This window comes from Salvelinus alpinus, chromosome 2, assembly GCF_045679555.1.
Source record: "Salvelinus alpinus chromosome 2, SLU_Salpinus.1, whole genome shotgun sequence".
NCBI classification, from domain to species: Eukaryota; Metazoa; Chordata; class Actinopteri; order Salmoniformes; family Salmonidae; genus Salvelinus; species Salvelinus alpinus.
In genome coordinates, this window is record NC_092087.1 from 87,766,809 (window position 1) to 87,785,682 (window position 18,874).

The 18,874-nt window shown below is 45.1% G+C and overlaps 1 protein-coding gene across 7 annotated transcripts in view; it reads right to left on the minus strand.

Moving 5' to 3' along the window:
* The window catches only part of ldb1b (LIM-domain binding 1b), a 99,294-nt gene that overhangs the window by 45,552 nt on the left and 34,868 nt on the right, over positions 1-18,874 (minus strand). For all 7 annotated transcript variants that reach the window (XM_071389683.1, XM_071389681.1, XM_071389682.1 and 4 more), the window contains exons 2-8: positions 9,606-9,708; positions 9,220-9,264; positions 7,276-7,351; positions 6,710-6,812; positions 5,344-5,516; positions 4,938-5,060; positions 4,744-4,827 (exon numbers count right to left, since the gene is read on the minus strand). In XM_071389683.1, the coding sequence (XP_071245784.1) occupies positions 4,744-4,827; positions 4,938-5,060; positions 5,344-5,516; positions 6,710-6,812; positions 7,276-7,351; positions 9,220-9,264; positions 9,606-9,708 (707 nt within the window). The remainder of the gene's footprint in view (positions 1-4,743; positions 4,828-4,937; positions 5,061-5,343; positions 5,517-6,709; positions 6,813-7,275; positions 7,352-9,219; positions 9,265-9,605; positions 9,709-18,874) is intronic.

An 18,874-nucleotide genomic window follows, 5' to 3' on the forward strand; every position in this document is an offset into this window, starting at 1 on the left:
TACATATCAGTACTATATTAAACTACGACTATACATATCAGTACTATATTAAACTACGACCATACATATCAGTACTATATTAAACTACGACCATACATATCAGTACTATATTAAACTATGACCATACATATCAGTACTATATTAAACTACTACCCTACCTATCAGAACTATATTAAACTACTACCCTACCTATCAGTACTATATTAAACTACTACTATACCCATCAGTACTATATTAAACTACTACCCTACCTATCAGAACTATATTAAACTACTACCCTACCTATCAGTACTATATTAAACTACTACTATACCCATCAGTACTATATTAAACTACTACCCTACCTATCAGTACTATATTAAACTACTACCCTACATATCAGTACTATATTAAACTACGACTATACATATCAGTACTATATTAAACTACTACCCTACCTATCAGTACTATATTAAACTACTACCCCACCTATCAGTACTATATTAAACTACTACCCCACCTATCAGTACTATATTAAACTACTACCCTACCTAGCAGTACTATGTAAAACTAAGGACCCTACCTACCAGTACTATATTAAACTACTACCCTACCTATCAGTACTATATTAAACTACTACCCTACCTATCAGTACTATATTAAACTACTACCCTACCTACCAGTACTATATTAAACTTCGACCCTACCTACCAGTACTATATTAAACTACGACCCTACCTACCCGTACTATATTAAACTACTACCCTACCTACCAGTACTATGTAAAACTACTACCATACCTATCAGTACTATGTTAAACTACTACCCTACCCATCAGTACTATATTAAACTACTACCCTACCTATCAGTACTATATTAAACTACTACCCTACCTACCAGTACTATATTAAACTACTACCCTACCTATCAGTACTATGTAAAACTACGACCCTACCTATCAGTACTATATTAAACTACTACCCTACCTATCAGTACTATATTAAACTACTATCCTACCTATCAGTACTATATTAAACTACTACCCTACCTACCAGTACTATATTACACTACTACCCTACCTATCAGTACTATATTAAACTACGACCATACCTACCAGTACTATATTAAACTACTATCCTACCTATCAGTACTATATTAAACTACTACCCTACCTATCAGTACTATATTAAACTACTACCCTACCTATCAGTACTATATTAAACTACTACCCTACCTACCAGTACTATATTAAACTTCGACCCTACCTACCAGTACTATATTAAACTACGACCCTACCTACCCGTACTATATTAAACTACTACCCTACCTACCAGTACTATGTAAAACTACTACCATACCTATCAGTACTATGTTAAACTACTACCCTACCTATCAGAACTATATTAAACTACTACCCTACCTATCAGTACTATATTAAACTACTACTATACCCATCAGTACTATATTAAACTACTACCCTACCTATCAGTACTATATTAAACTACTACCCTACCTATCAGTACTATATTAAACTACTACTATACCCATCAGTACTATATTAAACTACTACCCTACCTATCAGTACTATATTAAACTACTACCCTACATATCAGTACTATATTAAACTACGACTATACATATCAGTACTATATTAAACTACTACCCTACCTACCAGTACTATATTAAACTACTACCCTACCTATCAGTACTATATTAAACTACTACCCTACCTACCAGTACTATATTAAACTTCGACCCTACCTACCAGTACTATATTAAACTACGACCCTACCTACCCGTACTATATTAAACTACTACCCTACCTACCAGTACTATGTAAAACTACTACCCTACCTATCAGTACTATGTTAAACTACTACCCTACCCATCAGTACTATATTAAACTACTACCCTACCTATCAGTACTATATTAAACTACTACCCTACCTATCAGTACTATATTAAACTACTACCCTACCTATCAGTACTATGTAAAACTACGACCCTACCTATCAGTACTATATTAAACTACTACCCTACCTATCAGTACTATATTAAACTACTATCCTACCTATCAGTACTATATTAAACTACTACCCTACCTACCAGTACTATATTACACTACTACCCTACCTATCAGTACTATATTAAACTACGACCATACCTACCAGTACTATATTAAACTACTATCCTACCTATCAGTACTATATTAAACTACTACCCTAACTATCAGTACTATATTAAACTACTACCCTACCTATCAGTACTATATTAAACTACTACCCTACCTACCAGTACTATATTAAACTTCGACCCTACCTACCAGTACTATATTAAACTACGACCCTACCTACCCGTACTATATTAAACTACTACCCTACCTACCAGTACTATGTAAAACTACTACCATACCTATCAGTACTATGTTAAACTACTACCCTACCCATCAGTACTATATTAAACTACTACCCTACCTATCAGTACTATATTAAACTACTACCCTACCTACCAGTACTATATTAAACTACTACCCTACCTATCAGTACTATGTAAAACTACGACCCTACCTATCAGTACTATATTAAACTACTACCCTACCTATCAGTACTATATTAAACTACTACCATACCTATCAGTACTATGTTAAACTACTACCCTACCCATCAGTACTATATTAAACTACTACCCTACCTATCAGTACTATATTAAACTACTACCCTACCTACCAGTACTATATTAAACTACTACCGTACCTATCAGTACTATGTAAAACTACGACCCTACCTACCAGTACTATATTAAACTACTACCGTACCTATCAGTACTATGTAAAACTATGACCCTACCTATCAGTACTATATTAAACTACTACCCTACCTATCAGTACTATATTAAACTACTACCCTACCTACCAGTACTATGTAAAACTACGACCCTACCTATCAGTACTATGTAAAACTACTACCCTACCTACCAGTACTATATTAAACTACTACCCTACCTATCAGTACTATATTAAACTACTACCATTCCTATCAGGAACATGATATCCTCTCACCATTACAATAAGAGGGGAGGATAGCATTGGGGGGGATGATATTTATAGTTCTAACTTTCTCACATATCATTATTCATACTGGACTATCCGTAACCACGGCAGCATCTACATCAATGTATTAGTGTTTAGAAATATATTCCAGTCTTATTTACAATAAAAGTGACACTAAAATGACAATACATTATTTAACATGAATAATAATTTCAATCTATTGGGCACAAAATAATCTGAAACGCAACCAAAACAAACAGAAAATGCATCCAACCAGTTTGTAGAGTCACAAGCTTGATGTAGTCATTGTGTGAAAGTAATATGGGACTACTTTAATACACAATAAGTTAATTTATCCTAATACGTTTGGTCCCCTTTAAATGGGGGACTACATAGAAAATGTGCTGTAATTTCTAACCGGCTTACCCAATATGAATGAAAATACCCTCAAATTAAAGCTGACCGTCTGCACTTTAACCCCAGCCATTGTATCATTTCATTTTTTACTCCTGAATTAATTTACACTTGCCTAAACAAAGGGGCTACGACTATATTTTAGTTATCCAATTCTTATTAACCTTAAAACAAATTTGAATTGCCAGAGTATTGAGTAGATTGTTGACAAAAAAAAATACAATTAAATCTATTATTAAATCTATCCCACCTTGTAACACAATACAATTAGAAGGAATCCAAGGGGTATGAATACTTTTGCAAGGCACTGTATCAAGGTAGGGATCTACGTTTGTTGTTGATGTTTGTGTGTACTCACTGGGAGGTAGTGATCTGCATTTGTTGTTGTTGATGTTTGTGTGTACTCACTGGGAGGTAGTGATCTGCATTTGTTGTTGTTAATGTTTGTGTGTACTCACTGGGAGGTAGGTATCTACGTTTGTTGTTGTTGATGTTTGTGTGTACTCACTGGGAGGTTTGTTGTTGTTGATGTTTGTGTGTACTCACTGGGAGGTTTGTTGTTGTTGATGTTTGTGTGTACTCACTGGGAGGTAGTGATCTACGTTTGTTGTTGTTGTTGTTTGTGTGTACTCACTGGGAGGTAGTGATCTACGTTTGTTGTTGTTGTTGTTGTTTGTGTGTACTCACTGGGAGGGAGTGATCTACGTTTGTTGTTGTTGTTGTTGTTGTTTGTGTGTACTCACTGGGAGGGAGTGATCTACGTTTGTTGTTGTTGTTTGTGTGTACTCACTGGGAGGTAGTGATCTATGTTTGTTGTTGTTGTTTGTGTGTACTCACTGGGAGGGAGTGATCTACGTTTGTTGTTGTTGTTTGTGTGTACTCACTGGGAGGTAGTGATCTACGTTTGTTGTTGTTGTTTGTGTGTACTCACTGGGAGGTAGTGATCTATGTTTGTTGTTGTTGTTTGTGTGTACTCACTCGGAGGTAGTGATCTATGTTTGTTGTTGTTGTTTGTGTGTACTCACTGGGTGGTAGTGATCTACGTTTGTTGTTGTTTGTGTGTACTCACTGGGAGGTAGTGATCTATGTTTGTTGTTGTTGTTTGTGTGTACTCACTGGGTGGTAGTGATCTACGTTTGTTGTTGTTTGTGTGTACTCACTGGGTGGTAGTGATCTACGTTTGTTGTTGTTGATGTTTGTGTGTACTCACTGGGGGGTAGTGATCTGCGTTTGTTGTTGTTTGTGTGTACTCACTGGGAGGTAGTGATCTATGTTTGTTGTTGTTGTTTGTGTGTACTCACTCGGAGGTAGTTGAGCGTGGAGTTAGACAGTCCACATCTGGTGATGTTCTTAGACAGCTGGTCTAACATCTGGGGGTCCTGGGCCTGTAGGGTTAGAGGTCAGGGGTTACAGAGGTCAGACACCATGTATTGATCTGTCTACCATCGCTTTTACACAACACACGTACGTGCGTGCATGCGTGCGTGTAACTCACGTGCATGGCCAGTATACTGCGTGGTATCAGTTCCCGGTGCTGTCGGATGCTGAAGTGCCACGTCTTGATCCTCATCATGTCGTCAAACATGAACTCCAGGTACAGACGACCCTCCACACACACCTAGAGGGGTCAGAGGTCAGGGTTGAAATTTCTACAAAAGGAGATCACGAAAGTTATGTTCAGAACATTTGTTGTGTGCAAAGAAAGCAATTCACCAGCAACTATGGGCCGAATCCTGACTTACACGTGTAGACTTTCACAGAGAAGATGCACTGAACTCATTCAGTCCAGTTACAAATGCAGATTTTGATGTTAAGATTCTGCCTCATGTTTACAATAGTGTCCACAGGAAAGACATAACCTGCGCACGCACGCACGCACGCACGCACACACACACACACACCTGTGTGAACATGGGTTTTCCGTTCTGCGTAACCATGGTACACTGGTCACAGTCCAGCGAGACGAAGTTGTTGTGGAAGGACTCTTTGGGGTGCTTCAACACGTAGTAGAGGTCGGTGGCGCCCCCCTCGAATATACTCCGGAAGTACCGCGGGATCAACGTCCGGCCAATCGCTGCGGAGGAGGAGGAGGAGACAGGAAGCAGAAGAACAGTGGAGCGTAAGTACACAACAACAGAGTCTCATAGGGTGGTTTCCCAGACACACATTAACCCTGGTCCTGAACCAATCAGCCAGATCAATGGAGAATCCAGGCTTTAGTCTGTGTCCAGGAAACTGGCCAGTATTCATTACAAAACAGACTACAATCATGACTTTTTGGCACTAACTCTCTTGCATTGACTACGCACACACCCACACACTCACATACCACACAGACTTACACCCAACACACACACACACACAATCTCATACTTACACCCAACACACACACACACACATACTGACACCACACATAATTACACTCCAACACACACTATATATGCCCACACACACACACACACTGACACCACACTTTCATACTCACCACCAAAGCTGCTGCTACTGTCTGTTATCTATCCTGTTGCCGAGTCACTTCACCCCTACCTATATATACAGTATATAGCTACCTCAATTACCTCATAGCCCTACACATTGACTCAGTACTGGTACTCCCTGTATATAGCCATGTTACTACCTCATGGCTACACATTGACTCAGTACTGGTACTCCCTGTATATAACCATGTTACTACCTCATATCCCTACACATTGACTCAGTACTGGTACTCCCTGTATATAACCATGTTACTACCTCATATCCCTACACATTGACTCAGTACTGGTACTCCCTGTATATAGCCATGTTACTACCTCATATCCCAACACATTGACTCAGCACTGGTACTTCCTGTATATAACCATGTTACTACCTCATATCCCTACACATTGACTCAGTACTGGTACTCCCTGTATATAACCATGTTACTACCTCATATCCCTACACATTGACTCAGTACTGGTACTCCCTGTATATAACCATGTTACTACCTCATATCCCAACACATTGACTCAGCACTGGTACTTCCTGTATATAACCATGTTACTACCTCATGGCTACACATTGACTCAGTACTGGTACTCCCTGTATATAACCATGTTACTACCTCATACTGGTTCTGTCTGTCTGTCTGTCTGTCTGTCTGTCTGTCTGTCTGTCTGTCTGTCTGTCTGTCTGTCTGTCTGTCTGTCTGTCTGTCTGTCTGTCTGTCTGTCTGTCTGTCTGTCTGTGTGTGTCTGTCTGTGTGTCTGTGTGTGTGTGTGTTCTTACTGTATCTCTTGGGCCCGTCCTCCAGACAGAAGGTTATGGTCAACATGGCATCGTCCTCAAAGAACTCTGTAGTGAACGCATCCCACCACAGATTATCACATTCCTGGAGAGAGAGAGAGAGATGGAGAAAGGGAGAGAGAGATGGAGAAAGGAGAGAGAGAGAGAGAGAGAGAGAGATGGAGAAAGGAGAGAGAGACAGAGAGAGAGAGATATGGAGAAAGGAGAGAGCGAGACAGAGAGAGAAAGGAGAGAGAGAGAGAGAGACAGAGAGAGAGAGAGAGATATGGAGAAAGGAGACAGAGAGAGAGATGGAGAAAGGAGAGAGAGAGGGGAATAGTTAGCAACATGTTAGGTCAGCCTAGTAGGTACTAAAACAAACAACTCTGTAGTGAACTCATCTCACCACAGATTATCACACTGCTAGAGAGAGGAGAGACAGAGTTAGCATAGTATTCAGTATGGTAGTCGTAGTAAAACAACGTGAGAACGAGGGGGAAGGAGAATGATAGACAGGCAGACAGACGGGCAGACAGACAGATGAAGTTAAGCGTTCAGCTCCTCTCTACCTCTGTCCAGTTCTGTAGCCGTTTGTTGAGCTCAAATATCCTGTAGTCTGTCTGGTTCCCGTACGGTGTGTGTCTCCTGAGACAGACAGACAGGAGAGGTTAGATGTAGCTAGGGCCGAAGTAACGGCACCTCTTATAGAATACTGGCTTTAACGGCACCTAAATATACAGTTGATGTCGGAAGTTTACATACACCTTAGCCAAATACATTTAAGCTCTGTTTTTCACAATTCCTGACATTTAATCCTGGTAAGAATTCCCTGTCTTAGGTCAGTTAGGATCACCACTTCATTTTAAGAATGTGTTATGTCAGAATAATAGAAGAGAGAATGATTTATTTCAGCTTTTATTTCTTTCATCACATTCCCAGTGGGTCAGAAGATTACATACACTCAATTAGTATTTGGTAGCATTGCCTTTAAATTGTTTAACTTGGGTCAAACGTTTCAGGTAGCCTTCCACAAGCTTCCCACAATAAGTTGGGTGAATTCTGGCCCATTCCTCCTGACAGAGCTGGTGTAACTGAGTCAGATTTGTAGGCCTCATAGCTCGCACACGCTTTTCAGTTCTGCCCACAAATTTTCTATAGGATTGAGGTCAGGGCTTTGTGATGGCCACTCCAATACCTTGACTTTGTCGTCCTTAAGCCATTTTGCCACAACTTTGGAAGTATACTTGGGGTCATTGTTCATTTGGAAGACCCATTTGCGACCAAGCTTTAACTTCCTGACTGATGTCTTGAGATGTTGTTTCAATATATCCACAGAATTTTCCATCCACAGAATTTTCCATCCTCATGATGCCATCTATTTTGTGAAGTGCACCAGTCCCTCCTGCAGAAAAGCACCCCCACAACATGATGCCGCCACCCCCTTGCTTCAAAGTTGGGATGGTGTTCTTCGGCTTGCAAGCGTCCCCCTTTTTCCTCAAAACATAACGATGGTCATTATGGCCAAACAGTTCTATTTTTGTTTCATCCAAAATGTACGATCTTTGTCCCCATGTGCAGTTGCAAACCGTAGTCTGGCTTTTTTATGGTGGTTTGGAGCAGTGGCTTCTTCCTTGCTGATTGGCCTTTCAGGTTGTCGATATAGGACTAATTTTACTGTGGATATAGATACTTTTGTACCGGTTTCCTCCAGCATCTTCACAAGGTCCTTTGCTGTTGTTCTGGGATTGATTTGCACTTTTCTCACCAAAGTATGTTCATCTCTAGGAGACAGAACGCGTCTCCTTCATGAGAAGTATGACGGCTGCGTGGTCCCATGGTGTTTATACTTGCGTACTATTGTTTGTACAGATGAACGTGGTACCTTCAGGTGTTTTTGAAATTGCTCCCATAGATGAACCAGACTTGTGGAGGTCTACAATTTTTCACCTTTTTCAAGGTCTTGGCTGATTTCTTTAGATTTTCCCATGATGTCAAGCAAAGAGGCACTGAGTTTGAAGTTAGGCCTTGAAATACATCCACAGGTACACCTATTGACTCAAATGATGTCAATAAGCCTATCAGAAGCTTCTAAAGCCATGACATCATTTTCTGGAATGTTCCAACCTGTTTAAAGGCACAGTCAACTTAGTGTATGTAAACTTCTGACCCACTGGAATTGTGATACGGTGAATTATAAGTGAAATAATCTGTCTGTAAACTATTGTTGGAAAAATGACTTTGTGTCATGTACAAAGTAGATGTACTAACCAACTTGTCAAAACTATAGTTTGTTCACAAGAAATTTGTGGTGTGGTTGAAAACGAGTTTTAATGACTCCAACATAAGTGTATGTAGACTTCTGACTTCAACTGTACACAGTACTGGAACCTAAACTGAGTACAGGCACATATTTAAATCCACTACAAACACTGACGGTAGCAAAATAGATGTAGGTCTGTGATATCTAGACAATAACCATCCAGACTAAAGTAGAAGCGGTCAGTGGGTCTTACCCTATTCCAGGCTCCAGGTATGAGGGGGGGTACATGGGGGTTGGGCTGCAGAGAGAGAAAACAAACTGTCAAGGAAAGAAAGTCTAGTTTAATACTTGTCTTTCTCCACGCAAAAATGTGAATTGTAACTGATGCCTGTTATCTGTAAGAACCAGAGAAGACAGTTAGCCTGGACATGTCCCCCCCAACACACACACACACACGCAGCAGTCAAATCCATCACCCTGAGATGTGGATGAGCTAGCAGGACTTCCTGTAACAACCCATCTCAGAGGAGGAGATAACCGCTCACCCTGACTCAGAAAGACACACACACACTCCAAAAAGCACCACAAAATGACACACAGAATGCAACCATGTTTGAGGTGTGTGTGTCTCCTCCTCACCCCAGGTCTCTGTCCAGCATGGTGCCGGGGTGGAACGGGGGAAAGGAGCTGCCGTTGGGGGGCTCCTTTGGAGAGTACAGCTTGAATGACTTGGAGGAACAGCCTGAAAGACAGAGCGCATTACAACTGTAACGACTATATACGTAGCCACTGTACAGAATAAAAAAGATATGTCACAGCTGTTTACACGGTACAGTAATTCTCCACACTACAACTGCTTGTTTTGTCACATGAACTGAAATTAAGCGAACTGTTAGAATTATATCAACCAGGAAATGGCGGAGCGATTTCTGCATAGCGCATCTTTAAGTGATAAGTGTGTGGACACTAGTAGGGTAGACCAGTTCTGCCCTAGGTTCACTTGGCTGCACTCATTCACAGGTCAGCAGCCACACACACACACACACACACACACACACACACACACACACACACACACACACACACACACACACACACACACACACACACACACACACACACACACACACACAGTTCCTAAAATAAAGATGCAGGACAACAACTTCCCGGGCCCAAACCAAGAACTCCTGTACACACACAGCCCCTGCCCTGTATCCCCTCTCCCATCACAGCCCTGCCCTGTATCCCCTCTCCCATCACAGCCCTGCCCTGTATCTCCTCTCCCATCACAGCCCTGCCCTGTATCCCCTCTCCCATCACAGCCCTGCCCTGTATCTCCTCTCCCATCACAGCCCTGCCCTGTATCCCCCTCCTTCTACACCCCTAAACTGACCCCTTACACCATCTAACCCTCTCTTTATCATAACAACCATCAAGCCAGTCCTACCCCTCCTCCTCTCTCTATAACAACCATCTAGCCAGTCCTACCCCTCCTCCTCTCTCTATAACAACCATCTAGCCAGTCCTACCCCTCCTCCTCTCTCTATCATAACAACCATCTAGCCAGTCCTACCCCTCCTCCTCTCTCTATAACAACCATCTAGCCAGTCCTACCCCTCCTCCTCTCTCTATAACAACCATCTAGCCAGTCCTACCCCTCCTCTCTATCATAACAACCATCTAGCCAGTCCTACCCCTCCTCCTCTCTCTATAACAACCATCTAGCCAGTCCTACCCCTCCTCCTCTCTCTATAACAACCATCTAGCCAGTGCTACCCCTCCTCCTCTCTATCATAACAACCATCTAGCCAGTCCTACCCCTCCTCCTCTCTATCATAACAACCATCTAGCCAGTCCTACCCCTCCTCCTCTCTATCATAACAACCATCTAGCCAGTCCTACCCCTCCTCCTCTCTATCATAACAACCATCTAGCCAGTCCTACCCCTCCTCCTCTCTATCATAACAACCATCTAGCCAGTCCTACCTCTCCTCCTCTCTCTATCATAACAACCATCTAGCCAGTCCTACCCCTCCTCCTCTTCTCTCTATAACAACCATCTAGCCAGTCCTACCCCTCCTCCTCTCTCTATAACAACCATCTAGCCAGTCCTACCCCTCCTCCTCTCTCTATAACAACCATCTAGCCAGTCCTACCCCTCCTCCTCTCTCTATAACAACCATCTAGCCAGTCCTACCCCTCCTCCTCTCTCTATAACAACCATCTAGCCAGTCCTACCCCTCCTCCTCTCTCTATAACAACCATCTAGCCAGTCCTACCCCTCCTCCTCTCTCTATAACAACCATCTAGCCAGTCCTACCCCTCCTCCTCTCTCTATAACAACAATCTAGCCAGTCCTACCCCTCCTACTCTCTATCATAACAACCATCTAGCCAGTCCTACCTCTCCTCCTCTCTCTATAACAACCATCTAGCCAGTCCTACCTCTCCTCCTCTCTCTATAACAACCATCTAGCCAGTCCTACCCCTCCTCCTCTCTCTATAACAACCATCTAGCCAGTCCTACCCCTCCTACTCTCTATCATAACAACCATCTAGCCAGTCCTACCCCTCCTCCTCTCTATCATAACAACCATCTAGCCAGTCCTACCCCTCCTCCTCTCTCTATAACAACCATCTAGCCAGTCCTACCCCTCCTACTCTCTATCATAACAACCATCTAGCCAGTCCTACCCCTCCTCCTCTCTATCATAACAACCATCTAGCCAGTCCTTCCCCTCCTCCTCCTCTCTATAACAACCATCTAGCCAGTCCTACCCCTCCTCCTCTCTCTATAACAACAATCTAGCCAGTCCTACCCCTCCTCCTCTCTCTATAACAACCATCTAGCCAGTCCTACCCCTCCTCCTCTCTATCATAACAACCATCTAGCCAGTCCTACCCCTCCTCCTCTCTATCATAACAACCATCTAGCCAGTCCTACCCCTCCTCCTCTCTCTATAACAACCATCTAGCCAGTCCTACCCCTCCTCCTCTCTCTATCATAACAACCATCTAGCCAGTCCTACCCCTCCTCCTCTCTATCATAACAACCATCTAGCCAGTCCTACCCCTCCTCCTCTCTCTATAACAACCATCTAGCCAGTCTTACCCCTCCTCCTCTCTCTATAACAACCATCTAGCCAGTCCTACCCCTCCTCCTCTCTCTATAACAACCATCAAGACAGTCGTACCCCTCCTCCTCTCTCTATAACAACCATCTAGCCAGTCCTACCCCTCCTCCTCTCTATCATAACAACCATCTAGCCAGTCCTACCCCTCCTCCTCTCTCTATAACAACCATCTAGCCAGTCCTACCCCTCCTCCTCTCTATCATAACAACCATCTAGCCAGTCCTACCCCTCCTCCTCTCTCTATAACAACCATCTAGCCAGTCCTACCCCTCCTCCTCTCTATCATAACAACCATCGAGCCAGTCCTACCCCTCCTCCTCTCTCTATAACAACCATCTAGCCAGTCCTACCCCTCCTCCTCTCTCTATAACAACCATCTAGCCAGTCCTACCCCTCCTCCTCTCTATCATAACAACCATCTAGCCAGTCCTACCCCTCCTCCTCTCTATCATAACAACCATCTAGCCAGTCCTACCCCTCCTCCTCTCTATCATAACAACCATCTAGCCAGTCCTACCCCTCCTCCTCTCTATCATAACAACCATCTAGCCAGTCCTACCCCTCCTCCTCTCTATCATAACAACCATCTAGCCAGTCCTACCCCTCCTCCTCTCTATCATAACAACCATCTAGCCAGTCCTACCCCTCCTCCTCTCTCTATAACAACCATCTAGCCAGTCCTACCCCTCCTCCTCTCTATCATAACAACCATCTAGCCAGTCCTACCCCTCCTCCTCTCTCTATCATAACAACCATCTAGCCAGTCCTACCCCTCCTCCTCTCTATCATAACAACCATCTAGCAAGTCCTACCCCACCTCCTCTCTATCATAACAACCATCTAGCCAGTCCTACCCCTCCTCCTCTCTATCATAACAACCATCTAGCCAGTCCTACCCCTCCTCCTCTCTATCATAACAACCATCTAGCCAGTCCTACCCCTCCTCCTCTCTCTATAACAACCATCTAGCCAGTCCTACCCCTCCTCCTCTCTCAAAAACAACCATCTAGCCAGTCCTACCCCTCCTCCTCTCTCTATAACAACCATCTAGCCAGTCCTACCCCTCCTCCTCTCTCTATAACAACCATCTAGCCAGTCCTACCCCTCCTCCTCTCTCTATCATAACAACCATCTAGCCAGTCCTACCCCTCCTCCTCTCTCTATCATAACAACCATCTAGCCAGTCCTACCCCTCCTCCTCTCTCTATCATAACAACCATCTAGCCAGTCCTACCTCTCCTCCTCTCTCTATCATAACAACCATCTAGCCAGTCCTACCCCTCCTCCTCTCTCTATAACAACCACCTAGCCAGTCCTACCCCTCCTCCTCTCTCTATAACAACCATCTAGCCAGTCCTACCCCTCCTCCTCTCTCTATAAAAACCATCTAGCCAGTCCTACTCCTCCTCCTCTCTCTATAACAACCATCTAGCCAGTCCTACCCCTCCTCCTCTCTCTATAAAAACCATCTAGCCAGTCCTACTCCTCCTCCTCTCTCTATAACAACCATCTAGCCAGTCCTACCCCTCCTCCTCTCTCTATAACAACCATCTAGCCAGTCCTACCCCTCCTCCTCTCTCTATAACAACCATCTAGCCAGTCCTACCTCTCCTCCTCTCTCTATCATAACAACCATCTAGCCAGTCCTACCCCTCCTCCTCTCTCTATAACAACCATCTAGCAAGTCCTACCCCTACTCCTCTCTCTATAACAACCATCTAGCCAGTCCTACCCCTCCTCCTCTCTCTATAACAACCATCTAGCCAGTCCTACCCCTCCTCCTCTCTCTATAACAACCATCTAGCCAGTCCTACCCCTCCTCCTCTCTCTATAACAACCATATAGCCAGTCCTACCCCTCCTCCTCTCTATCATAACAACCATCTAGCCAGTCCTACCTCTCCTCCTCTCTCTATCATAACAACCATCTAGCCAGTCCTACCCCTCCACCTCTCTATCATAACAACCATCTAGCCAGTCCTACCTCTCCTCCTCTCTCTATAACAACCATCTAGCCAGTCCTAACCCTCCTCCTCTCTATCATAACAACCATCTAGCCAGTCCTACCTCTCCTCCTCTCTCTATCATAACAACCATCTAGCCAGTCCTACCCCTCCACCTCTCTATCATAACAACCATCTAGCCAGTCCTACCTCTCCTCCTCTCTCTATAACAACCATCTAGCCAGTCCTACCCCTCCTCCTCTCTATCATAACAACCATCTAGCCAGTCCTACCTCTCCTCCTCTCTCTATCATAACAACCATCTAGCCAGTCCTACCCCTCCTCCTCTCTATCATAACAACCATCTAGCCAGTCCTACCCCTCCACCTCTCTCTATAACAACCATCTAGCCAGTCCTACCCCTCCTCTCTCTATCATAACAACCATCTAGCCAGTCCTACCCCTCCACCTCTCTCTATAACAACCATCTAGCCAGTCCTACCCCTCCTCCTCTCTATCATAACAACCATCTAGCCAGTCCTACCTCTCCACCTCTCTCTATAACAACCATCTAGCCAGTCCTACCCCTCCTCCTCTCTATCATAACAACCATCTAGCCAGTCCTACCCCTCCTCCTCCTCTCTCTATAACAACCATCTAGCCAGTCCTACCTCTCCTCCTCTCTCTATAACAACCATCTAGCCAGTCCTACCCCTCCTCCTCTCTCTATAACAACCATCTAGCCAGTCCTACCCCTCCTCTCTATCATAACAACCATCTAGCCAGTCCTACCCCTCCTCCTCTCTATCATAACAACCATCTAGCCAGTCCTACCCCTCCTCCTCTCTATCATAACAACCATCTAGCCAGTCCTACCCCTCCTCCTCTCTATCATAACAACCATCTAGCCAGTCCTACCCCTCCTACTCTCTATCATAACAACCATCTAGCCAGTACTACCCCTCCTCCTCTCTATCATAACAACCATCTAGCCAGTCCTACCCCTCCTCCTCTCTATCATAACAACCATCTAGCCAGTCCTACCCCGCCTCCTCTCTATCATAACAACCATCTAGCCAGTCCTACCCCTCCTCCTCTCTCTATAACAACCCTCTAGCCAGTCCTACCCCTCCTCTCTCTATCATAACAACCATCTAGCCAGTCCTACCCCTCCTCTCTCTATCATAACAACCATCTAGCCAGTCCTACCCCTCCTACTCTCTATCATAACAACCATCTAGCCAGTCCTACCCCTCCTCTCTCTATCATAACAACCATCTAGCCAGTCCTACCCCTCCTCCTCTCTCATAACAACCATCTAGCCAGTCCTGCCCCTCCTCCTCTCTCTATAACAACCATCTAGCCAGTCGTACCCCTCCTCCTCTCTCTATAACAACCATCTAGCCAGTCCTACCCCTCCTCCTCTCTATCATAACAACCATCTAGCCAGTCCTACCCCTCCTCCTCTCTCTATCATAACCATCTAGCCAGTCCTACCCCTCCTCTCTCTATCATAACAACCATCTAGCCAGTCCTACCCCTCCTACTCTCTATCATAACAACCATCTAGCCAGTCCTACCCCTCCTCTCTCTATCATAACAACCATCTAGCCAGTCCTACCCCTCCTCCTCTCTCATAACAACCATCTAGCCAGTCCTGCCCCTCCTCCTCTCTCTATAACAACCATCTAGCCAGTCGTACCCCTCCTCCTCTCTCTATCATAACAACCATCTAGCCAGTCCTACCCCTCCTCCTCTCTCTATAACAACCATCTAGCCAGTCCTACCCCTCCTCCTCTCTCTATCATAACAACCATCTAGCCAGTCCTACCCCTCCTCTCTATCATAACAACCATCTAGCCAGTCCTACCCCTCCTCCTCTCTCTATAACAACCATCTAGCCAGTCCTACCCCTCCTCCTCTCTATCATAACAACCATCTAGCCAGTCCTACCCCTCCTCCTCTCTCTATCATAACAACCATCTAGCCAGTCCTACCCCTCCTCCTCTCTCTATAACAACCATCTAGCCAGTCCTACCCCTCCTCCTCTCTCTATAACAACCATCTAGCCAGTCCTACCCCTCCTCCTCTCTATCATAACAACCATCTAGCCAGTCCTACCCCTCCTCCTCTCTATCATAACAACCATCTAGCCAGTCCTACCCCTCCTCCTCTCTATCATAACAACCATCTAGCCAGTCCTACCCCTCCTCCTCTCTCTATAACAACCATCTAGCCAGTCCTACCCCTCCTCCTCTCTCTATAACAACCATCTAGCCAGTCCTACCCCTCCTACTCTCTATCATAACAACCATCTAGCCAGTCCTACCCCTCCTCCTCTCTCTATAACAACCATCTAGCCAGTCCTACCCCTCCTCCTCTCTCTATAACAACCACCTAGCCAGTCCTACCCCTCCTCCTCTCTCTATAACAACCATCAAGCCAGTCGTACCCCTCCTCCTCTCTCTATAACAACCATCTAGCCAGTCCTTCCCCTCATCCTCTCTCTATAACAACCATCAAGCCAGTCCTACCCCTCCTCCTCTCTCTATAACAACCATCTAGCCAGTCCTACCTCTCCTCCTCTCTCTATAACAACCATCTAGCCAGTCCTACCCCTCCTCCTCTCTATCATAACAACCATCTAGCCAGTCCTACCCCTCCTCCTCTCTCTATAACAACCATCTAGCCAGTCCTACCCCTCCTCCTCTCTCTATAACAACCATCTAGCCAGTCCTACCCCTCCTCCTCTCTCTATAACAACCATCTAGCCAGTCCTACCCCTCCTCCTCTCTCTATAACAACCATCTAGCCAGTCCTACCCCTCCTCCTCTCTCTATAACAACCATCTAGCCAGTCCTACCCCTCCTCCTCTCTCTATAACAACCATCTAGCCAGTCCTACCCCTCCTACTCTCTATCATAACAACCATCTAGCCAGTCCTACCCTTCCTCCTCTCTCTATAACAACCATCTAGCCAGTCCTACCCCTCCTCCTCTCTCTATAACAACCATCTAGCCAGTCCTACCCCTCCTCCTCTCTATCATAACAACCATCTAGCCAGTCCTACCCCTCCTCCTCTCTATCATAACAACCATCTAGCCAGTCCTACCCCTCCTCCTCTCTCTATAACAACCATCTAGCCAGTCCTACCCCTCCTCCTCTCTCTATAACAACCATCTAGCCAGTCCTACCCCTCCTCCTCTCTCTATAACAACCATCTAGCCAGTCCTACCCCTCCTCCTCTCTCTATAACAACCATCTAGCCAGTCCTACCCCTCCTCCTCTCTCTATAACAACCATCTAGCCAGTCCTACCCCTCCTCCTCTCTATCATAACAACCATCTAGCCAGTCCTACCCCTCCTCCTCTCTATCATAACAACCATCTAGCCAGTCCTACCCCTCCTCCTCTCTCTATAACAACCATCTAGCCAGTCCTACCCCTCCTCCTCTCTCTATCATAACAACCATCTAGCCAGTCCTACCCCTCCTCCATCATAAGAACCATCTAGCCAGTCCTACCCCTCCTCCTCTCTATCATAACAACCATCTAGCCAGTCCTACCCCTCCTCCTCTCTATCATAACAACCATCTAGCCAGTCCTACCCCTCCTCCTCTCTATCATAACAACCATCTAGCCAGTCCTACCCCTCCTCCTCTCTATCATAACAACCATCTAGCCAGTCCTACCCCTCCTCCTCTCTATCATAACAACCATCTAGCCAGTCCTACCCCTCCTCCTCTCTATCATAACAACCATCTAGCCAGTCCTACCCCTCCTCCTCTCTATCATAACAACCATCTAGCCAGTCCTACCCCTCCTCCTCTCTCTATCATAACAACCATCTAGCCAGTCCTACCCCTCCTCCTCTCTCTATCATAACAACCATCTAGCCAGTCCTACCCCTCCTCCTCTCTATCATAACAACCATCTAGCCAGTCCTACCCCTCCTCCTCTCTCTATCATAACAACCATCTAGCCAGTCCTACCCCTCCTCCTCTCTATCATAACAACCATCTAGCCAGTCCTACCCCTCCTCCTCTCTCTATAACAACCATCTAGCCAGTCCTACCCCTCCTCCTCTCTCTATCATAACAACCATCTAGCCAGTCCTACCCCTCCTCCTCTCTATCATAACAACCATCTAGCAAGTCCTACCCCTCCTCCTCTCTCTATAACAACCATCTAGCCAGTCCTACCCCTCCTCCTCTCTCAAAAACAACCATCTAGCCAGTCCTACCCCTCCTCCTCTCTCTATAACAACCATCTAGCCAGTCCTACCCCTCCTCCTCTCTCTATAACAACCATCTAGCAAGTCCTACCCCTACTCCGCTCTCTATAACAACCATCTAGCCAGTCCTACCCCTCCTCCTCTCTATCATAACAACCATCTAGCCAGTCCTACCCCTCCTCCTCTCTCTATAACAACCATCTAGCCAGTCCTACCCCTCCTCCTCTCTATCATAACAACCATCTAGCCAGTCCTACCCCTCCTCCTCTCTCTATAACAACCATCTAGCCAGTCCTACCCCTCCTCCTCTCTATCATAACAACCATCTAGCCAGTCCTACCCCTCCTCCTCTCTATCATAACAACCATCTAGCCAGTCCTACACCCCCTCCTCTCTCTATAACAACCATCTAGCCAGTCCTACCCCTCCTCCTCTCTATCATAACAACCATCTAGCCAGTCCTACCCCTCCTCCTCTCTATCATAACAACCATCTAGCCAGTCCTACCCCTCCTCCTCTCTCTATAACAACCATCTAGCCAGTCCTACCCCTCCTCCTCTCTCTATCATAACAACCATCTAGCCAGTCCTACCCCTCCTC